The sequence below is a fragment of the Uranotaenia lowii genome, chromosome 2 (assembly GCF_029784155.1).
Source record: "Uranotaenia lowii strain MFRU-FL chromosome 2, ASM2978415v1, whole genome shotgun sequence".
NCBI lineage: Eukaryota > Metazoa > Arthropoda > Insecta > Diptera > Culicidae > Uranotaenia > Uranotaenia lowii.
The window spans coordinates 128,107,025-128,132,189 of record NC_073692.1 but is presented as its reverse complement, the minus strand read 5'-3'; the positions used below and the strand labels follow the sequence as shown (position 1 = coordinate 128,132,189).

Here is a 25,165-nt window from a genome sequence, read left to right as displayed (position 1 = left end):
ATTAATTTAAATATCATAATTTCATAAATATCATATTTTTTTTATGAATTTTGTTTGAATATTAATTTCAAAATCCGAATTTCTTAATTTGAAATTAAAAAAGGGTGAATCTGAATTGAATCAATGTTTTTAATTTTTCTTCATCTCAAACTTTGATATACTGTTTGATAATTCCTAAAACTGTTAAATCAGGACGATGCAACTCGTTTTAATGGTTTTTCAAAATTTACTCTTAATTAGTCATGGGCAATTTTTAGATTAAAAAAGAAACAGAGAATCATGTCCTAAAATCTCATATTTACGGATTTTTAGAAATTGGTAAAGTTACATTTATATGACGGTTTATTTTCAAGATTTTGATGATTGTTGGTACATATTCAAACATTAAAGATAAGTTTAGAGAATCAAACAATGCCTAAAAATAAGTGTTCATAATTACCCCGTATTTTAAAAAACATGGAGAAATTATAAACATTACTCAGTGAATCAGTGAGATAAATTTTAAGTAAAAAATTCATATTACACTAGCTAATTTATTACTGAATGTAAAACCTCTGGAAACAACATTTTAACTAAATTTCCAGTGACGAGAGAGTTATATGTTTGAACGCCCTTAGAACAGTTTCGAATATTCTCAAAGACGTGGATTTTGTTAGCTGTAGTAACACACTTAGTATCTGTAATGTCACATGACGAATGATTGATTAAAAAGTCCTGACACACCATTTAATATTTTTTGTAAACATGCCCATGAAACCCATAATGATTTTGTATAGGATGTTTTTTTTTTATCATTTTAGGAAAATGTGATGAAAACCTTAAAATAGAATCGAGTTCGTCTAAGTGTTCAAGGATTTGAGTGTTAGGAAACAACCAAATCAATGAAATATGTTGAAAATTTTGCTATATTCCGGCGAAAATGAACAATAAAAGTCTGAAAAACCTTCAATTTTTGACCGGGAAAACCGGGAAAAAACCGGGAATTTCAAAATGAAATTGTTGTGGCCACCCTGACTACAGTTTATAAAAAAATGTTGTTGAAACTTACGGTTATCGGTTTCGGATTTGGACGAAATCCGTCTTCTCCATCGACACAACCAAAACACAACCAAAACACATTGAGAACAATAGCGATGATTGTGGATGACAGGTGGTGATGGTAAACAAGGTACACTCAGAAATAAATAAAATATCAAACAGTTATATTCTAGGTATTTTCACATATCTCCCTCTTTACGCACACGGATATTTCTCATGGTGTAATTACTGGGATATTTCTCACTGGGAAATATTTCTGCGATTAAAATTTATGCATTGAGAAATGTTATGGAACGACATCTGGTGGTCAGAAAAAAAGTTTGAGTCGTAAAGGCAAACGCTTAAAGCAGAAATAAACAGAAAAACCAAACGAAAATCGTTTGATTTTCGTTCATGTTCTATGGTCAATGTGCATAATTGACCATAGCATAAAAACATGTGCGTTTCGCTGGTAATATTACTTGCTGCAATTGAGTCCATCCTTTTTAAATGTGATTCAGTTAAATATTTAAAGAGAATGGAATCTGCATGCAGTCAAGTTGAAAGGCATTTAGCAACTGAAGAATCTAGCATGCGCTCATACCCGTTTAGTTGGGACTCAAACGCACAAAGCGTTTGTTTGAACAAAATAATATATAATATCTCGGTTATTAAATTTTATGCATTGGATCATTACACGCCAAGAAATTATTCGGATGCATAAATTTAAATATCTGATATAGTTACTTTTTAATATTTCTGGATATTAATGTCAGAGAAATATCGGAGTTATTGAAATATAATAATTTTCATATTTTTTTCATTTCTGAGTGTACAAATGTTTACATCATCACAATGTAAACTGAAACTACTCATACTGCGATTAGCAGTTACACTGCAGTGTTGGGAGATGTTAATGAGTAAAAATCGCATGTTGAAACTTGCGTTTTCAACACATGTAAAAACTTGTAAAACTTGCGTTTTCAACACATGTAAATGTCTTAGAGGAATTCTGCTAAAACTCAGGTGAAAAAAAACTAATAACAACAAAAGATTTAATTCAAATCAAATCAAATCGAAACTACTTACCAACTTAGCTCGTGGGTGCCCGCTATTGTGACGTTGCATCCTAGCGTGAGCGCTTTTCCGATATCGAAATATTTTAAGCTAGTGCTGGGATCGTCGAAGTTCGGGATGAGGACTTCTGTAAGTATCGTAAAGAGAGAGAAAGTTCGTTTGTTCATTAGTTTCGAATCACATCTGGTTGGTTTGGCTTTTCATATATAGAAGCAATAAATCGAAATACAGCAACAGCAGCATCAACACTCTTGCTCCCGGGAACATCATGACGCATGGAGGCAAACATATTCTGTGGAAACTAGTTTGATCGAGTAATGGTTATGCAAACGGACAGCCGGTTGTCATCCCTTCCGAAAGGTACAGGTCGGGACTTAAAATGCAAAATAAGAGGTGTGTGGGAAATATTTGCACATTCAGTGGCAACCGGTTGAGCACAATTATTGTCATAGTCCCACACAAAACCGGCGTCAGTCACCAGAATAAGTATAGAGCGAACGCACGTGGTTATGTTTACGCGTACACTTCAAATTTATTAGGTTGCGTGCCTGCGTCATTCTGGCTGAGGCGTATTAAAAATTCTATTAAACGGGAAATGATATGCGGAACAACTTAAGTTGCCACTGCTTTTGTGAAACGTATTGCTAGCAGCGTTTGGAAAACTAATTGTACCAGACTGTGGGTGAGTTGAATGAGTGGTCAAACAGGTTGCAGGAGCCCTACGAGCAGTATTTTGAGGAGGGCTGCATATAAACTGATAAAGTTGAAGAACAGGTATTCTAGAATTTATTGAATTTCATTAACTTACTTTTTTTTAATTTCAAAAATTTACTTTAAAATTTTTCGAATCTGTGTCTTAGTTTTGAGTTCTAATAATTACGTTTAATCCTGAATAAAAACACTAACTTCCACCTAAATTTAGCTAAAATGACATTTCTGAGCAAGGTCATCCTAAATGTTAAACTAGAAAATTAACCCGAGTGCAATACATATTGCTCAAAGACCTTCCCTTAAACATTTCCACCGGAAACCCATCCAGAGATAAGGAAGAAGCGTTTTAAACATGCTAATGAGACCAAACACAAATTAAATCACTAGACGGCCTCTTGGCATAATTTAAAGCTCGCGTGGGTTCCATTCTTCGTTCTGATTTCCTCCCGGATGTTCTATCAAATGGTTCCACCCACCATGCTAATATCTTGTATACATGCAGCATAATGCTGCTGTGAATATCTAGAGCTAGATAGAGCGTTTTGCCAACCGAACTCACCTGTCAGATAGGGGTCCGCACTGTTAGGTAAGGAAAAGATTACCCCATAAGAACGACTAGAACCCGCAGCTAACTGACCGAAAATTATGCAGCGGTTTCATTCGGTCTGTATGGCCATTAGACCGCTGCAAGCTTTGTATGGAAACTTGAAATTCTTAAATTTTTACACCTCCCATAACTTTTTTTGGTTGTTTTTGCTGCCAGAAATAGCAATATTTTTTTTTTAAGCGATCCATCCAGTCCTGAATTAGCGCAACGAGTTTTAATTTTGTATGGAAATTTGTATGGGAAAACAAAATTTTTCATTCAAAAATCGCCAGAGATTTTCTGAAAGTTCCAAAAAATATAACTTTGGATGAAAAATGTTCCTTGATTCTTGCAGTAAATTTCTTGGGAACAAAGCACAAACCTAAATTGTACCCCAGAAAGGATATTCAATGTTATATAAAATTTTTGTTTTCGAAATTCATTATTTTAATTATATCGTTTTTGACTGCTTGTTTGAAAGCTGTGTAATAGTAGGATGGAAATAAAAAATCTCAAAAAACTGCTTTGCATTGCCAGAGAATTTATTGATTATTATAACCTTTGCCATAACATTTCATGAAATTATTAACAGCTCTAGCAAGCAAAGTCTGCCATTTTTGAATACTTTCCAATGGATTTAGATTTTTTATTTTGAAATTGTTATAACTTTTTCCATTAAATTCTTAGCTGCTTGTCATGTAAGCAAAAAATGAAGCTTAAGAATAGTCAAAACCAAAAATTGAAGACTGACTTCATTTCAAGCTTATTTGAATTTCCTGGATGATTTAATGTGCAAAAATTTCTTCTTCCATACAAATTTCCATACAAAATTGAAACGCGTTGCGCTAACTCAGGAATCAACCAAATCATCTCAAATTTTACACTGATGCTTGGGGACCTAAAAGGCATCGAAAAAACATATGGGAGCAAAAAGTCATTTTTTGCAGCGGTCTAATGGCCATTCAATTAAAAAAAAAGGATTTGGAATAATCAATTTTTTGGTGGAATTTCTATCAGATGAAAAATAATTTATTCCTTATTGAAAACTTTGACAAATATAGGAACGCTATCAGTTTCTTCATAAAAAAAGGAAATTTCAAAATTTGAAATTTAAGTTTCAAGGCACAAATTATGAATTAGAAACTGAATTTTAGGATTTAAACCTGCAAAGTCAAAATCTTAAAAAAATAAATCTACAATCTGAGTTGAGAATACAAAAACTGAAATCTTATTTGAGAGTCTGAATCTGAAATCTGAATATAAAATCTGAAGTTGAATTTTGAATCTGAGATCTGAATCTAAAATCTGAATCTGAAATCTATCAAAATCTGAATCTGAATCTGTAGTCTGAATCTGAAATCTGAATCTGAAACCTGAATCTGAAATCTGAATCTGAAATATGAATCTGAAATCTGAATTTGAAATCGGAATCTGAAATCTAAATCTGAAATCTGAATCTGAAATCTGAATCTGAAATCTGAATCTGAAATCTGAATCTGAAATCTGAAATCTGAAATCTGAATCTGAAATCTGAATCTGAAATCTGAATCTGAAATCTGAATCTGAAATCTGAATCTGAAATCTGAATCTGAAATCTGAATCTGAAATCTGAAATCTGAATCTGAAATCTGAATCTGAAATCTGAATCTGAAATCTGAATCTGAAATCTGAATCTGAAATCTGAATCTGAAATCTGAATCTGAAATCTGAATCTGAAATCTGAATCTGAAATCTGAATCTGAAATCTGAATCTGAAATCTGAATCTGAAATCTGAATCTGAAATCTGAATCTGAAATCTGAATCTGAAATCTGAATCTGAAATCTGAATCTGAATTCTGAATCTGAAATTTGAATCTGAAATCTGAATCTGAAATCTGAATCTGAAATCTGAATCTGAAATCTGAATCTGAAATCTGAATCTGAAATCTGAATCTGAAATCTGAATCTGAAATCTGAATCTGAAATTTGAATCTGAAATTTGAATCTGAAATCTGAATCTGAAATCTGAATCTGAATTCTGAATCTGAAATCTGAATCTGAAATCTGAATCTAAAATCTGAATCTGAAATCTGAATCTGATTCTGAAATCTGAATCTGAAATCTGAATCTGAAATTTGAATCTAAAATCTGAATCTGAAATCTGAATCTGAAATCTGAAATCTGAAATCTGAATCTGAAATCTGAATCTGAAATCTGAATCTGAAATCTGAATCTGAAATCTGAATCTGAAATCTGAATCTGAATTCTGAATCTGAAATCTGAATCTGAAATCTGAATCTGAAATCTGAATCTGAAATCTGAATCTGAAATCTGAATCTGAAATCTGAATCTGAAATCTGAATCTGAAATCTGAATCTGAAATCTGAATCTGAAATCTGAATCTGAAATCTGAATCTGAAATCTGAATCTGAAATCTGAATCTGAAATCTGAATCTGAAATCTGAATCTGAAATCTGAATCTGAAATCTGAATCTGAAATCTGAATCTGAAATCTGAATCTGAATCTGAAATCTGAATCTGAAATCTGAATCTGAAATCTGAATCTGAAATCTGAATCTGAAATCTGAATCTGAAATCTGAATCTGAATTCTGAATCTGAAATCTGAATCTGAAATCTGAATCTGAAATCTGAATCTGAAATCTGAATCTGAAATCTGAATCTGAAATCTGAATCTGAAATCTGAATCTGAAATCTGAATCTGAAATCTGAATCTGAAATCTGAATCTGAAATCTGAATCTAAAATCTGAATCTGAAATCTGAATCTGAAATCTGAATCTGAAATCTGAATCTGAAATCTGAATCTGAAATCTGAATCTGAAATCTGAATCTGAAATCTGAATCTGAAATCTGAATCTGAAATCTGAATCTGAAATCTGAATCTGAAATCTGAATCTGAAATCTGAATCTGAAATCTGAATCTGAAATCTGAATCTGAAATCTGAATCTGAAATCTGAATCTGAAATCTGAATCTGAAATCTGAATCTGAAATCTGAATCTGAAATCTGAATCTGAAATCTGAATCTGAAATCTGAACCTGAAATCTGAATCTGAAATCTGAAACTGAATTCTGAAGCTGAATTCTGAATCTGAATTCTGAATCTGAATTTTGAATCCGAATTATGAATTCTGAATCTGAATTCTGAATCTGAATTCTGAATTCTGAATTCTGAATTTGAATTCTGAATTCTGAATTCTGAATCTGATATCTGAATCTGAAATCTGAATCTGAAATCTGAAATCTGAAATCTGAAATCTGAATCTGAATCTGAAATCTGAATCTGAAATCTGAATCTGAAATCTGAATCTGAAATCTGAATCTGAAATGTGAATCTGAAATCTGAATCTGAAATCTGAATCTGAAATTTGAATCTGAAATCTGAATCTGAAATCTGAATCTGATGTTGATTCTTATTCAAGAGGGTTGATGATTTCAATTCCCATCAAAGTTAATTTTTGAAAAAAAAATTCAAAAAATTCATTTTTATATGACTATCTGCGCTCTGCTGCACAAAATTCAATACTGATGTTGATAGTGCAGAAACAATCAAATCCCAATAAAAATTATAATTCATTCAACAGCCCATTTGGTATTATATACTGTATAGATATGTTTGTACACTTGGGACCGATTTTATGCCCTGATTTTCATGTGCAGCAAAATTTGAAGTGGCCGCTGTATGACACGATAAGACTTTTTTATACCCTTCGAGGCATGTGGGCCAATTGGCCTGGTGTCGAAGCCAATATGCGATAAATTTAAATTAAAAGCTTAATCGACCATGCATTATCGACGCTTCGACACAACGTCTTGCGGGTATGAATATGATTGAATTGTTCCATCTTGAACGAAACGTGAAAATGCACGGCGAATGTTGATAAAGCTGCAATGCGGCAAGGAACAAAACATACTTACACTTTCCTAAAGAAAAAAAAAATGCATCAAATTACATGAGCTAGATTTAAACTATAGAATACCTCTTAAAGTGAAATATATTTAATACGATATGGAATCGAAATAAAATGTAATTCTAATGTAACAACGTTCGCATTAAAATGGTCGCTTGATAAAGCCGGATCGCTCTACTACAAAATTACAGCGCGCTGACAGAATGACTATCATGGAGACTTGTGATGAAGGGATCGTTGCAGGATGTCCTGTTAGCAGTAATAATTAAAAGAATGGTACAATCGTGTTTATTCAAGGTATCGTTTATTGATTGATTACCGTTTGATATTCTGGAACAGAGCATTACAATTACAGTTACAAAACTCTCTCTGGCTGGGGGACAGGATGAATTTGAAAGAGGGAAAACGATCAGCGTATTTTTCTGTTAAATATTTTTTTTACAAAAAGGGTCCGATTTTAAATAATAAATGTAGAGAAACGACATGAGTGGTCAGAGAAAAAAACAGATAGGTAATCAATTGTAGATCTAAACCAATTTAATCAAACATTCAACAAAGCCGTTTTAGTCTCAAACATTCATTCTAACACGCCCGTTAAAAGGATGAGTCGAGAGTTTTGAAGTTTTGAAGGTACGTTTGCTGGCAACAGTATGTTTCAGAGAGAACAAGGATCTTTGGAGGTTGGAAGGAAAACAGAGTTGAGAAGCAAAGAAATGATTTGGTTAGTAGATGAGCGAACAAGCTTTAAGCAATTGACCAATTGATAATGTGACAGTATGGTTACAGGAAGTTTTTTTAAATATATATTTACAAGTAGCTTTACAGTTAAAGAGTTTATGTTGTAAAGGATGCATTTTTATTGTATACAGATCTGTGCGGGAGCTATAAAATCGTCGATTATTTTCGGTTGTACATCAGTTTTCGAAATTTCAACTGTGTACATTAACAGTTGATTTTTCAACTACAACTTTCAACTACATAAGTTTTAACATTTTCAGGCAAAGTAGGCATAAACTGATGAATTGGAAGAGGTGTTTTAATTTAAAAAACAATCTCATTTTATCAGAAAATTTGTTGTGTACCAATTTTGATGAAAATCATTTTTGAAAGTTTTGAGTCCTGTAGATTTTAACATTTTGTTCCTCATTTCACCCATTTATTCAAAGTGGGAGCAGTCTTGCTATGTAATGTATTATTTAGTTGCATCCACACTTTCAGCTTTTTCAAATTTTATACAAATTTATTGAAAGTTGTTCGTATGTGACATGTTGCAGTTGACAATGATTTTGAAAGGGAAAAAGTTCTTTTAGTAAAACAAAGGATGATATGTCCCAACTAGTTCAAGAACCGAATCCAAATATATAATCTGCAGAGGCAAGTGTTACAAAATTTTCACATTGTTATTGATATTTTTTAAAAATTACACTAAATGCTTCCTACAGCACTTCAGCAATTTTAAAACACATCATAATGTACTAAGCGATTGTAGATCTTGGCTTGTTTCAACTTTGAGTCGACGACTGTAAATCTTTTTGTCTTACCTACAACAATCCATATTAAAAAAAATCGATATTTCTAGGTCAATTTTTTTTAAATTTTACCGCATCTCCTTAGGATGAAATTGTAGAACTTTAACATGTTCAGAAAAATTGTGTTTTTTTTTAATAGATAAACAACTTTGTAGAAGAAATCCAAGTTCTAAAATGCTTAGCAAAAAAGTTAGCATTTTGATCTCGCTATTGGTGGACCTCCCCTCTTGTTGTTTTTGGCACAAAATACAAAAAGCTCGGTTCTACAGAAGAAACAAAAATGATGTTGATTTTTCAGTACAAAATATTCAATTTTCCCAAACAAACCTAAAAGTTCAAATTAACTCATGTAAACGTTACTTAAAAATTCTGCAAAAAAAATCATGGATGAGTTTTGGACCAAGACGAAGCTTTTTAAACCCCATTGTTTGAGAATTTAAAAAACGACCTCGAAACGACTCAGTGATGACGGAACTTGTAGCTTTTTAAATTGTAAGTTAGAAGAAAACTAAACAAATATGCCTTCTTCGTGAAGTGACGATGCGAAAAAAAATTACTCGCTCGTGTTAAAAAAAATTATATACACTATTCGGCATACTTTGATGCTTACAGTAAACTACAAAACTGCATTTAATGAATTTTAATTTGATCAATTTTTACGCGCTGAAGGTGAGTTTGAAGTTCATTCAACAAAATGTTCAGTTTTTAAAGGAACTTCATCATTTTTTGAGACTTAATTTATAGGCTACACGAATTATTAAATGTCAAAACTGAAAACTATACATTTTCAAACGCGTTGAATCACTCTCTTCATGAAACACAGAGGAAATCCGGAAAATCTAAATTTTAATTTTGATGCCAAATAACATAGGAATGCATGAAATATTTGGCCCACAAATCGACTTTCTGGGACTCCGCCGGTTTTGGTGATTTTTCGAGGGTCAAAAACCAAAACTTTGAGCGCTTTGAGGCACCCCAAAATCGGGTTCGAGTGAGCTGAAATTTGGCACAGGCCATTGTTTTACCAATCTACAAAATGTGTCAATTTGCGAAATTCGACATGATCCATTTGACTGCCATCCTAACATAAATTCTACAATTAAATTATCTACTCAGTATTTTCACAAGGATTCAATCATATGTCCTGAAGAACAATTTCATATTGAATTCAGAATCAACAAAATTGCTGTTGTCTCTATTTTTCCCAAAAATGACCCGAAACTGAAGACATTGGAAAATGTGAAGCAAAATTTAGAAAGAAATCTTAGATTTATGATCTGGAATTCAAAATTATTAAATTTTTGGCCATATTTTGGGGAATGGCATTTGGAAATCTCTAATCAAACCATTTTGATTAGAAATTTCCAATCCCAATCCTAAGAATATATTCAACAATTAAAAGATTATGAATCCTGCTTTCGGTACCTTAATAAAAATTTAAAATTTCTCTAGCTCATTTCGAAATAATTACGAGAAATAAATTCCCGTAAAATGTTATAACAGTGGCTTAAACGAGGTATTTTTAGCTTACGTTCGAGCTTCAATCGATTTGAAAATGGCGAGATACACCACACAGTGTGAAAATTTGGACCAAAGTCTTAAAAAAATCAAAGTCGCAGTTCTAAGGACCTGAAATAATATTTATCATTCGTGAAATTTTCTCAGAAATTCTATGGTTTACCCGGAGATATCTGAGTGAAGTGTTGTTTGACCTTTCATATCCAGTTAAAAATAATGAAACTTAATTTGATCAAAAAACTTTATTCAGCTAAAATATTTAAAGGGACATTTTGGTGTGATTTAAAAGTTTTAAAAAGAATGATGGAATGTTATATCCGGTTGCCCGGATATCATTGAAAAAAGTCCGAATTTAGCCTGGATTTCTTAACTTTATTCGGCAAATCAAATAGAAGAAATAATAAAATGTGTTGTAATTTTTTTTTAAAGTATACCTCCAAAACGAAATTTTTTGAGAAAATTACAAAAATAATCATAAAAAGTTTAAGTCTGTCGATGAGTTTAGATAAATTTTTTTTTCAACTTTTTTCCTCCATTTTTGTTGAGTTATTTCTGAGATATTCCCGGATTTTTGGTCGTCAAATTGGAAATGAAATGCCAGGATTTTACCAGGTTTTTCATTTGTACGGCCCAGATACGTGCTGGAAAAATTCTTGCCACATTGCCATAAATAAAATAGCTTATTTTTGGGCAATTTAGATCACTCAGATGGCTCCGTTTAAATCCGACGACAGACATTTTCACCAAATTTATAGCAAAATCCGTCTTCAACTGTTCAAGTTAGAGACGGAACAGTGAATTTTGCCGATTCGCTAGAACAAATCCCCATGAGAACTTGAGCTTCATTGAGCGACCCTAATAGGTGGTCGATTGAGCTTAATAATTGGCCTCCAACAAGGCCGAGTAAAATGCAAAATTTGAGCCCCCAAGATTTGAAATAGGAAACATACTTCTTTTTTAACCACCACGCACAGATACTCATCCATCTATTTCAATCCAATTCATTTGGCAGGAAAATTGAGCATTTTTTGGTGCCTAAGGTTTAAAAACTGGTTCTGAAAGTCCTCTAAAGGGTGCTCCTCATCAAATAGCAAACGCTGTAGAAAATCACTCATTTGGGCATTTTTGCATCAAAATTTGCACAATCTGTGTATAGTCTACAAGGTTTTTTGTGTATTTTGAAAATTAAATTAAAAAAAAAAACAAAGCCAATTGAAGGGCAATAGAACAAATTTATTTAGCAAAACTCTTCAGAAAATTACTCAATTTTTTCAACGGGACGTTCGAAAACAACTTGTAGTCGTGCACAAGGTTCCCGGATAAAATTCGATGTTTTTGCAAAAAAAAAAATTCTGCTGCAACTGTGAGTTTTTGTGGTTAAACGTTACAACACAGTTCTGAGAATCAACAGAAAAAGTTTAGGGGTTTGAATGATTTTTTATCAATAGTTAGAACCTACAAGCGAGTGGGTACAGTTTTAGCCAGGAAACTACAGAGCGACTTCTTACAAAGTTTTGACCAAAACTGTTGGCCATTTTTTTTCAATTTCGATAATATTTCATTAGATTATTGATGAAATTTTACATAAATTTAATTTTTACAGCATTCAAAACGTATAACTAACATTTAAAAGTGACTTTAGCAAACTTATGGATCAAAAACACAATTCGCTAAAAAATAAAATAACAGTTTTGGCTCCATCTGCAAAACTACTTGACCGATTTTTATCATAAATATCATTTTGGAATCGTCTTAATAGCTTCTTTGTTGTAATCATGTTCTGGAACAACGTAAATTTCAAAGAAAAATTCGCAATGATCCGATAAAATTGTTTGTTTTCAACAAAAACTCGTTACTGTCAAAGGTTAACTATATCTTAAGCTCTCTGCAGCTCGATTTGCAGCTCCAAAATAATGCAATGTTGCAATAGACTGAGTCGATTTGAGGTCATTTTTAAATTTTTCAAGTCCTGAGGTCTAAAAGGCATCGTTTTGGGTCAAAATTCTTCCATGATTTTTTGTAGAATTTTTAAGTGACGTTTACATGAGTAAATTTGAACTTTTATATTTGTATAGAAAAATTTAATATTTTGTTCTGAAAAAATCTACGAAGTAACGGTCTTGAACAAAGTTGTTCAGCGGGAAATTTCCTTAGGAATTTTATAAATTGGCACAAAAACCATTAGCAGGCTCGGTTCCACAGAATAATGAAAAATAATGTTGACGTTTCAGTATAAAAAAAATCAATTTTCCCATTCAAACATAAAACTTTAAATTTTCTCATGTAAACGTTGCATAACAATTTGCAAAAAAAAATTGATGAGTTGTGAACAAAAATGAAGTTTTTTATGCCCCCGGGTTTGAGAAATTCAAAAATGACCCCAAATCAACTCAGTCTCATTTTGCAATTTCCACAATAAGCTACAGGGTAGTCTTCTGCACCATTTTGTCTTATTTTTATCCGTTTCACTTTTCAAAGAATTCCCTGAAGTGATATGAAGCCAAAACTTTTGTATCCAATACATGAATTCTCCCAAGACACCGACACTAAGACCCATAGAAAAATACTGAGATATTTTGGAGCATTCACTCAGTGAGCATCTCTAATAGGTCAATTTTGAGGAAAAAATGACGATTGTATATAGTAGAAACTGCATCCAGATGTTGTACAAAATCTTTTGAGTAGATTTTGGCCTAATGTACGATTGTTGTTGAACTTAAATCAAACAAAAATACCAAAAGATCATAATAATTTAGGTTTATTGTCTGAAGGTTTGAAAAGAATCGGTCAACACCTTTTTTTTTAAAGCGTTTTTTACTGTAATGCAATTGTATGTGGAACACTAGACCGGTGCAAGCTTTTTTTGGTTGTTTTCATTGCCACAAATACAAATTTTGGAAACGATTCATTCAGTCCTGAATTAGCGCAACGAGTTTAAAATTTGTATGGGATAACAAATTTTTTCATTAAAAAATCGCCAGAAATTTACTGACCGTAATAAAAACCAGTGCTGTCCGTCTTTCAGTGTCAGTGAGAAATTATCAGCTGACTTTATTGCAGTGTATCGGTCAGTTCAACGCCTACTAGATTCATACGAGAATGAACAGAAAGCTCTGTCCTGATAGCTCTCTGCACATTCATTCACCAATCGGCAACATCGGTGCTCAGTATACATTCAGGCTCTTTGCAGGTTCATGAGGTTATCCAATCTTCATTTTCAGTTTCAAGCGAACATCGCTGAAAGTGAAAGAAGCTCCATTCTATTATCATTAAATTTAGTTGAATGGTGACAAAGATTGTTCGACTCGCTATACATGCAGATATTTCATAATTACGGCTGAGATCGTTATTTTGAAGGATTGTGATAAACTATACGTCTTTTACAAATGGTGTAAAGAGGTGGGAAGGTTTAGAAATGAGTGTTCGGGTTCGCGAGACGAACGCTGGCGAGAAGGCGTGTGGGACGAATGTGGGGGACAAAACTATGACAAAATTATGACATAAATGTGACAAAAGGTTGGCAATAAAATGACAAAACGTGATAAAGGTGATAAAAGTATGAAAAAATAATGACAACAAAAATCTGACAAGTATGACTGAAATTCACAATACAACGAAAAATAATTACTAACAGAACTCTGCCGAAAATCTGAGAAATGTGATAAAAATATGACATAATTTTGACAAAAATATGACAAAAATGACAAAGTCATGGCAGAAATATGACAAATATAACAAAATTATGACAAACGTGGTGAAAATATGACAATAAATTGACAAAATCATGACATGAAATTGTGATAAAAATCAGACAAATTTATATATTTGAAAATTTGATATCAAAAGAACAAAAATCCGACTATGTCGTCAAATATCATTGTATTGTATAAATTTTGCTTAATTTTTGTGCTATTTTTCATATTTTTATCACATTTTTCAAATTTTTGTCTCATTTGTCGAATATTTGTCTTGTTTTTGTTATGTATTGTCATTTTATTGTCATATTTATGACATGATTGTTGGATTGTTCTCTTTTTATTGTCAAATTTTATTCATATTGGTCAGATTTTGCTCATACTGTTGTCATAATTTTATCATGATTTCAACATATTTCTCACATTGTGTCATAATTTTGTTATTTTTTGACAACATTTGTCATGTTTTTGAGATTTTCGTCATATGTTTACTTCATTTGTCATATTTTTATCATTATTAATTACCATAAATTCAATTCTTAAGAAATCCAACCCCTTGTCCCGCCTTCAAATAATCGTACAGTACAGTCTAAGCGATTTTCAAGTCGCGTTTTCTTTTCGAACCCCAATTCACAAATCGCAAAAATGGCAAAAACAAATGCTTGCTGAAATTATCAGCAACTTTTGCTGACACTGATTGAATGCTTAAGCTGCAGTCACTGATCAAATACAGTGAGTGACAGAAATGCCTAAGCGAAAGACGCTTTCATAGCTTTCGAGTGAAACAAGTTAGTTCGGGTTTACGAGTGAGCTTTCTACTGACTGAAAGACACTCTCACACAGCTTTCTGTAGGCACGAGGATGACCGAGCCGATCAGAAGCTTTTATATTTGTTGACTTTTCTATTCCATTCATTTCAGTTAAAGCTTTTTACACTGATAGAAAATCACAGTCAGTATCATTTGTGCTTTAAGAAAATTTGCAGCACTGATAAAAACTATATCTTTGGATTTAAGATATTGCTTGGTTCTTGCAGTATCTACATTTCATGTAAACAAACCTCAAATATAACTTTGGCTCCAGAAAACGTATAAGATGTTATGAAAAAAAAAATCCAAATATACTTTTCTTAATTTCAGCGTTTGTGACTGCTCATTTTGAAGCTATTTATCCGTAGGAAGAAAATAAAAAATCGCGAAAAATGGCTCTGCATAGCCAATGAATTTGTTGATTTATTTAACCTTGATAAAAACACTTCTTAAAATTTCTGAAAGCTCTAGCCAATAAAACCTGCTATTTGTAAATAACTCCCATTGAATTCAGATTTTTAGTTTTGAAATGGTTATAACTTTTTTCGTTTTTGTTGATATGTGGTTTGAAAAATCGAGAATTTTAGACAAAAAAAGACTAAATTGAACTAAATATATTAGTTACAAACATATTTTATATCAATTCCAAGCAGGGTTCAGAGTTTTACGCTTCAAAGAACTTAAATGAACTTAAGAAAATTCATTAAAAAAAAGTCTTATCGATATCTTCCGTGAAAGACGTTTCTGAGCTTTTCATAATAATTTTTCTTCCAACGATGCTCGTTAACCCTCATCCGTCCCTGATTTTTTCCCATTATAGTCCCTGGAGTGTCAATTTGACTTTCCCGACTAAAACCAATATATCTCTTTTGTTTCCCAACCGTTTTTAACAAAATTTATAGTTTTGGAAACCTCGGTAATGTTTCTCAGAAACAAGTCAGCTACAACACTTCAATGCGTAAAAAATTCAATAAGTGTCCAAAAAATCTGAAGTTGAAAGCTATAAGTTGCACATCAGGATATATTTTTTAGAAATTTTTTTAAGATCGTGACTACAAAAAATGTCAAAAAGTGGTATAAAATCCGTACTTTTCAATAAAAAAACCGTCAAAATTGTTAAAGTCACACCAGATAAATTTTGAGAAGAGGATTGAAAACTTGACGTAATTTGGAACATTTCCGCATTTTCAGATTGTCAAAATACGAAACACAGAATTTTTGACACATTTTCAAAGAATCTGTTTTTCTAACATTTTGTGAATTTGCAATTTCTCAGATTTTCTAAGACTTAAATTAAACTTTGCACTGGATTTTGAGTATATTAACGCGAGATTCACGTTACCTACACTTACATATTTCTATCTGCGCCAAAAACGCTGAACTTTGTCTAATTTTGATACCGACGGGTGAGCGAAAACAGACAAAAGCGCAAGCGTTCGTGTAAATTCTATGGATTTACTTTTAATTTTATTTTATATTTATCATATTTGTGTAAAGTATTGCAGGACTAATGTAATTACACACAGAATCGGTCTGAAATTGGCTTTCTAGAGAATATAAATTTATTGCGAAAACCTTACGTGAACATACTCAAAATTCAGTGCAAAGTTGAATTTAAATAAGTGCAAGGAAATCTGAGAAATTGCAAATTGACAGAATGTTAGAAAAACAGCAAACTTTGATAATTTGTTTAAAAACTCTGTGTTTCGTACTTTAAGAATCTAAAGTTGCGAAAATGTGTCAAATTGTGTCAACTTTTCGATCCTTTTTTCAAAATTTATCTGGTATGACTTAAACAATTTTGACAGTTCATTGATTGAAAAGTTCGTTTTTACACCATTTTTTTGCATTTTTATGGTCATGATCTTGAAAATTAAAAAAAAAATCATTATGTGCAATGTGTAGCTTCTAACTTCCGCTTTTTTGGACACTAAGTTACATTTTTTTGAGCATTCCGTAGCTGATCTACAGTCTTTTTTCCGAAGAATGTTTTTTTTTCAGCTTTTTTCTTTAACTTTGAATAACGGAAAATTGAAGTGTTCTAGTTGAAAAATGTTTTGAAAACATATTTGAGTTACATTACGAGGTTTCTAAAATTAGAGATTTTGTAAAAATCTGTTGAGAAACAAGAGGGATAAAGCGGTTTTTAGCTAGGAGTGTCAAACTTACACTCAAGGTCTGAATTGTGGAGTTTTTTTTATGGGCTTTCAGGGTGCGTTCATAAAAAAGTAATGATTCCAAATAAAAGATTTCAAGAATTTATTGAGGGTTCTCGAAGATTTTTATTTTTATTTGAATGCACCCGAATAAAGTTACAAGCCACCAAACTTCCAATAATGACACTCAAGAGCGGATTAGGGTGCGTGCTTATGGGTTATTTTTTTTTCAATTTCAACAATTTTTTTTCTATTTTACCATCCTAGAGAAAAAAAAATCTTCTCTAAATACAGTTGCGTTCAAAAAAGAATGAAATCGCGTTAAGCTGCGCACCCCCGTCCAACTTTGACAAGCTGCCGTTTCTCTCTCGGATGATATTTTTCCATGAAAATTTCACAGAATCTAATTCAACTATCTAACTTACGCTCCACAAAATTTCAAGTCTTTACAATGACTGGAAACAAAGATACAGCTATTCCTGTAAAAAAGGGAAATTTGGAATTGCTTCACTAAATTTGCTGTATCTTCGATAATTTTCATTGAAAAATCTTGAAATTTGGTCCAAAGATGTTAAAATGTTTGATCCAATACCAGGCCAAGTTTCGTTAATATCGATGAACGTGATCAAAAATGGTGCTGAGTAGAAAATGAGGTTCATTATCGCCCAGCAGACGATTTCATTCTTTTTTGGACGGATGTTTTTATGGAAAACATCGTAATCCATCCATTCTTGGGTTTTTCTCTCACAAAACATAATTTATCACAAAGAATGTAGTAAATAGATTTTAACGAAACTTGGCCTGGTATTGGATCAAACATTTTAAAATCTTTGTTTCAATTTTCAAGATTTTTCAATAAAAATTGTCGAAGATAAAGCAAATTTAGTGAAGCAATTCCAAATTTCCCTTTTTTACAGGAATAGCTCTATCTTTGTTTCCAGTCATTGTAAAGACTTCAAATTTTGTAGAGCGTTAGTTGGATAGTTGAACTAGATTGTGTGAAAATTTCAAGAAAATATACCAACCGGTCGAGAAATTACAGGTGGGTACGCAGCTTCACGCGGTTTCATTCTTTTTTGAACGCAACTGTATATCCTTATATGTCAAAAAAACTTGCGATCTTCGAAAAAGTTGAAAGTTGATTTAAAACCTTTTTTTAAATATCTTGAAGGCACATTACTCACGTGAGCTTCCATTACGTCGAATGGAACATTTCGAAGATTCACAGAAAACTGCTGCAAAAGTTGTCAAAACAACTTTAAAATTTCTATCTCACATATAGAATATGGTGTCCATACTACAAATATTCTAAATGCAAAAAGTTGTGACTAGTTAATGTAAGTTTTTGTATTTTTTTAAATGAAACTTTTGGATTTCATTTTGTTTCATACAACGTAAAGAAAGCTCACGCGAGGTTCAATCAGAAAAGGGTACAAAGTTACAAAAGGGTGCAGTAGATTTTTACCTATGCTCAAAAGTTATCCCTTTAAATATTGAGAATCAAATTTAATCGAAACAAAACTGCATATTCGAACTCAGCACCCTAATGTTATTCCAAATCAACTCTTTAAATGCAGCCCGGTGAAATTTGAATTTTGAGGACCTGTATTTTTTTATAGTTTCATTGGGAACATTTCAATGGTATACGATTGAGTTTAAATTTTCAAACAAAAACGTGTAGTGTTAAGTAAAATCAAAGCATAAATATTCAGAGCGGAGCGATAAAGACACTTAACAGGAAGGCTCAAAAGGCAAGGTCTGCAAAGCAGCGGCAATTAATCGGAACTAGGGAAAAATGGCTAGAAAAAAAAAACATATTAATATATGTAGGTATAGTAAGAAAAACACGCATCATAATCAAAAGCGCTGCCGTTCAAGCGTTTGTGTACAGGACGAATAACTAACAATTTTCGGGTTTGAAACAATCGATTCATTTGCATCACTATGTAGAAAGATTGCGTCCAAAGAAGGAGGTAAAAGATGGGAAAGAAGGAAAATAAAATGTAGGTACTATGTGGCCAGAGCTTTTCCTAAAATGACTTGTGATTGATGAGGGTGATGACTGTTTTTCTTTTGTTGGTGTTGGTGTTGTGTTAGCGTTTTTGGGGTGGGTACATGAATAGGAGAAAAGCGTAAAATGATGTTCGAGATAAAAAGGCTTTTTTCATTGTTTCAAAACGTTGACGACATTAAGTAATTGTTTTTTTTTTTTGATGATTGACAATGAAATTGAAAAAATGAGCACTCGAGCAAGGCAAATCGAAACTACAACACAAGAGATTCAAGAGAGAAACTAACGAATATATTGTGGAAATGAAAAAATACGCGATCGCTTTCGAACCATAATAATATTATAAATTGTATAATGAAAATGTCGATTCTAGCTAGATGTTGGAAAAGTAGGAATCGAAAGAAAAAACGAAATTGAGAAATTGAGAGAAAGAGAGAGAGATTGAACGATCCTCACCGGGGACGACGACTAGGACAGGTGGAGCGGCGGTTCGTTGTTGCTGTTCCGAGGATGCGACGACTGCGGATTCGCGATGGTGATGATGATGATGTCCCCCTGCTGTTGAATCGTGACTGGTAGTGGCTCTTGAGGCGACCGTCGGGGGCTTTGCGGGGCTCATGGTGGTAGTGAAGGAGGTTGGGAGCGACAATTTTGTTGTCGGCAGTATCATTAGTGCAGTGGTGGCACTCGAGGGGACGACAGCGGGAGCGATTAGCATGTTTTCATCCCGGATTTGGTCCGATTTTCGGGGTGGCTGCTGCGGCCGTCGAGGTGGGGCACGGATTTCTTCACTCGACTCGACGCGGATGACGCCGTTTATCTCGCTTTTGTTTTGGATCAATTTGTCAATGCTGTCTTCCAGCGAAACGTCCTTGCTTTCGATAACAATGGACGTTGAGGGATCTTCATCGTCATCGGTATCGAGTCCGATACCCTGGCCCAGGTCTTCCAGTGGAACATATGCTCCGGAAGGACCATCTCCATCTTCGGAGCCGATAATAATCACTTCTTCGGCATTGTCTTTGCCACTGGCACCCTTCAGCGAGTCACTGTACTCGTCTTCTGCATCGTCTTCGTCGTACCGCTCTGGGTCCTCTTCGTCTGTCGAACCTTTAGAGCTTTCTTTTGCACCGCCTTTGTCTTGATTTTTGTTCATAAATCTTACCGAATCGGGCTTGAAGGTGTGAGTCACCCTATCCGACTTCTGGTCGTCCGTTTTTCCGGACGTGGGCAGCTGATGCTGATGATGATGAGGCTGTTGCTGATGATGGTGATGTTGACTGGAATGTTCGGTTTCTAAGGCGATTGTGTGGTCTAGATCCAGCGCCGGGACCAAGGATCCAGGGGTCGACAGATGCGATGCAGTGATTGAGGTAATCAGGGTTGGTTTTATAGTTGACAGCAGCAGCGGCCCCACAACGGACTCCGAATCCGTCGGTTTCCGGCCCGAGGTCTTCTCACGACTGGTTCCTCCTGCTCCTCCGCCACTACCGGATGTTCCATTCCTGTGAACGTACAGCATGTGGTAGTTCTTGTACAACGAATTGCACTGATATCTGCCCTGATGCTTGGGCAGCGCTCGCTGAACACTTATCGTTGCTTCGATCTTGTCCCGATTGCCTTCGGATAAAAAAGTGGTGGAGAACGTATCAGAATCCAATCTAATCAAGGATCATTCAACGTGCACTACTCAATGCAAATGGAAGCGAACGGGTTGCAATTTAGCGGGTGTGTGTGTATCTAACCACCCCCAAACCATTGACGTTTTTCCGGACCCAAATTTAAAGGAGAGATGTAAAAACACCTCCCCCGAGCCGGTGTTTAAATCCAACGATCCAATTCGGTGTGGTTCTCATTCTTCGAGCGCAGCTTCGTTCCGTCAATGGTTCTTACGGGAGTTATTTCGAGCGAAACAAAACAAAATCAGGATAAAATTATATCTACTTCGGGCGTACATAAGAAGCATTTTTTTTTCTGTTCACTACTACTTTTCACTACTGATTTCGGTTGAATCCGGTTCTCCTATTCAACCTTTGGAACGATGGGTATCACATTGATCAGAGAGATGGTGCCATTGAACGAAATATTTTTTCTTTTTTTTTCTGAGAAGAACGGGAAACGAGTTTTTGCGAATCATTCCAGAAACGCACATCTTCATTTCTCTTTTGGGAAAAATAGAATCGAGTTCGAATTGGCTTGTTTTGAAGTCGACTTTAAAATTTCTTTAAACCTGTTTGCATTAAGAGCCTTGACACGTGCTTGATGAATTTTGAGCATTTTCTGAAGCGAATTTTAATCAAAGATTTAAATTATTCATAAGCTTTTGAAAGATTAGCATGGTTATTGTGAACTTATTCCGTGATAATGATAAGATAACTATTCCAAATTATAATAATAACCCTTATTTTGATTTTTGAATTTTGTTCTTAACTCTGATTTCAAATTGTCATTCTAACGATTGAGAGTTCTGGAGAATTAACCGGTTCTATGTACACTAGGGTGGCAATAAATATATGGAAAAAAAATCATGATTTTAAAAACCGACCATTAACATTTTGTGGATTGGCCCAAAAATTTCCTAAGCAAAATTTCAGCTTATTCGGACTTGATTTAGGAATGCCTCAAAGCGTTCAAAGTTTCGGTTTTTTTACCCTCAAAAATCACCAAAGAGAGAGACCGAAAGAAATCAGAAAAATCAAAATTTTAATTTTTACATACAAATGACATAAATGCTCTGAAAACGTCGAAATCTGGTGTTGTCTCCATTTTTTTCTAATCGACTTTTGAATTTCAAGAATCATCAAAGGGAGAACACACCAAAGGGAATGCGGAAAAAAGGAAATTTTAATTTTAATGCCAAAATGACTTAAAGATTCATAAAACGTCAAGATCTAGTGTAACCTAAAATAAATGTTTGGCCAAAAATCGACTTTCTGGGACTTTTGGTTTTTCGAATAACGGCCGGTTTCCGGAATACGGTCTCAGAAAAGGCGATCTTTGTTCAAAATGTTTTTCTTCGTTATAACAACAGATCTCATGCGATTTAATGCATTAATAAGTCATCTGACATTAAAATTAAATTTTCCATAAAAATCATAAAAATAAAACATAAGAATTGATTTTCCGAATTTCCTTTGGTTTTTCCTAAGGTGATTTTTAAAATTTCAAGGTCGATTTGTGAGAAAAATTGTTTTTTTCGAGATCACCAGATTTTACGCAATTTTAAGTCATTTGACGTAAAAAAAAAATAAAATTTCGATTGGTCCTATTTACTTTGGTCCCCCTTTTGGTGATTTTGATGGTCAAAAACCCGAAAATTTGAGCGCTTTGAGGCACACCTAAATTAAGTGCAATTGAGCTGCAACTTTGCACTAGTCAGTTTGTTGGGCCCATCTACAAAATGTATATGGTCGAATTTCGAAATGCAAGCTGAATTCTTTCTTTTTGAATTTTGAAAGCTGAATCTAGACCTTGATTCTGAATTCTGAATCTGAATTTTGAACGTGAATTCCTTGATAAATAGAACGAATGTTTTGATTGATTAAGGGTTTTCAACGACTATCGGTCTCGGATTTATAGGGCAAAAACATCGGTTTTTCATTAAAAAATTCGATCCTTATTGGATCTTCCTCAAGGTCGTTTTCTTGTTAGGTTTTGATACAGCTTATTTTAAATTGCTGTCATTGAATTTTGTGGACGAATTTTCACAAAAATTACCCTTTAAATGGGAAACTGAGGGTGTTTTTGTAATTTTTTTTGTATTTGGTTGGAAGGCTGCCTAAATCACAGAAAAATCTATAATTTCACAGAATTTTGAGCACATTTTCATCGCAGAATCTGTGTCACTGAACAGAGATCTTTGAAAATTTTCACATATTTCACAAATTTTTTAATGAAAATAAAGTTTTTTTTTAAAGAATTTTTTTGGATTTTTTTTCTGAAAAATCATGATAATATTGTAAATTTTAATTGATTTTTCTCAAGTAAAATGTTAAAACAACCCAATTTTTCATGACGTTTAATTAATGCTATTTCCATCACAGAAAACCATAACCGAAAGTCAGATTTTTTTTCGCTAAAACCCAGAATTTTTTTTTCGGCGACCTAGGCGACCTAGACTATGTACTGTTTTGATTTTAGAATTGTTTACTTTAAAAAACTTTGAAGAATAACTTTAATATCAAAACAGCAAAACTGCACTGCAAATAAAATGTGAAAACACCCAAAATTCTACAGAAAATCGAATGTTTCTGCGAAAATTTGCACACAAAACCAATAACAAAAGTTCAATAAATGTCGAATCAAACCAAAGAAGAAAACTACATTTTTTGCCCTTGAGGAGGATCGAATAAAAATCGAAACTTTAGGCTAGAAAAACTATCGTTTTTAATTTATAAAACCGAGACTGATAGCCGTTGAACGACCTTAAGTAACCTGAAATCTAAAATCTGAATTCTGGATCTGATTTCCAAATTCCGAATCTGACTTCTGAATCTGAATTCTGGATCTAAATTCTGAATCTGAATTCTGCATCTGAATTCTGAATCTTAATTCTGAATCTGAATTCTGAATTCTGAATCTGAATTCTGAATCTGAATTCTGAATCTGAATTCTGAATCTGAATTCTGAATCTGAATTTTGAATCTGAATTCTGAATCTGAATTCTGAATCTGAATTCTGAATCTGAATTCTGAATCTGAATTCTGAATCTGAATTCTGAATCTGAATTCTGAATCTGAATTCTGAATCTGAATTTTGAATCTGAATTCTGAATCTGAATTCTGAATCTGAATTCTGAATCTGAATTCTGAATCTGAATTCTGAATCTGAATTCTGAAACTGAATTCTGAATCTGAATTCTGAATCTGAATTCTGAATCTGAGTTCTGAATCTGAATTCTGAATCTAAATTCTGAATCTGAATTCTGAATCTGAATTCTGAATCTGAATTCTGAATCTGAATTCTGAATCTGAATTCTGAATCTGAATTCTGAATCTGAATTCTGAATCTGAATTCTGAATCTGAATTCTGAATCTGAATTCTGAATCTGAATTCTGAATCTGAATTCTGAATCTGAATTCTGAATCTGAATTCTGAATCTGAATTCTGAATCTGAATTCTGAATCTGAATTCTGAATCTGAATTCTGAATCTGAATTCTGAATCTGAATTCTGAATCTGAATTCTGAATCTGAATTCTGAATCTGAATTCTGAATCTGAATTCTGAATCTGAATTCTGAATCTGAATTCTGAATCTGAATTCTGAATCTGAATTCTGAATCTGAATTCTGAATCTGAATTCTGAATCTGAATTCTGAATCTGAATTCTGAATCTGAATTCTGAATCTGAATTCTGAATCTGAATTCTGAATCTGAATTCTGAATCTGAATTCTGAATCTGAATTCTGAATCTGAATTCTGAATCTGAATTCTGAATCTGAATTCTGAATCTGAATTCTGAATCTGAATTCTGAATCTGAATTCTGAATCTGAATTCTGAATCTGAATTCTGAATCTGAATTCTGAATCTGAATTCTGAATCTGAATTCTGAATCTGAATTCTGAATCTGAATTCTGAATCTGAATTCTGAATCTGAATTCTGAATCTGAATTCTGAATCTGAATTCTGAATCTGAATTCTGAATCTGAATTCTGAATCTGAATTCTGAATCTGAATTCTGAATCTGAATCTGAATTCTGAATCTGAATTCTGAATCTGAATTCTGAATCTGAATTCTGAATCTGAATTCTGAATCTGAATTCTGAATCTGAATTCTGAATCTGAATTCTGAATCTGAATTCTGAATCTGAATTCTGAATCTGAATTCTGAATCTGAATTCTGAATCTGAATTCTGAATCTGAATTCTGAATCTGAATTCTGAATCTGAATTCTGAATCAGAATTCTGAATCAGAATTCTGAATCTGAATTCTGAATCTGAATTCTGAATCTGAATTCTGAATCTGAATTCTGAATCTGAATTCTGAATCTGAATTCTGAATCTGAATTCTGAATCTGAATTCTGAATCTGAATTCTGAATCTGAATTCTGAATCTGAATTCTGAATCTGAATTCTGAATCTGAATTCTGAATCTGAATTCTGAATCTGAATTCTGAATCTGAATTCTGAATCTGAATTCAGAATC

General features: G+C 33.2%; 1 protein-coding gene across 7 annotated transcripts in view; it reads right to left on the bottom strand.

Moving 5' to 3' along the window:
* Positions 1-25,165, bottom strand: part of LOC129740941 (uncharacterized) — a 150,962-nt gene that overhangs the window by 41,366 nt on the left and 84,431 nt on the right. For all 7 annotated transcript variants that reach the window (XM_055732599.1, XM_055732600.1, XM_055732593.1 and 4 more), the window contains exons 4-5: positions 19,476-20,639; positions 2,107-2,221 (exon numbers count right to left, since the gene is read on the bottom strand). In XM_055732599.1, the coding sequence (XP_055588574.1) occupies positions 2,107-2,221; positions 19,476-20,639 (1,279 nt within the window). The remainder of the gene's footprint in view (positions 1-2,106; positions 2,222-19,475; positions 20,640-25,165) is intronic.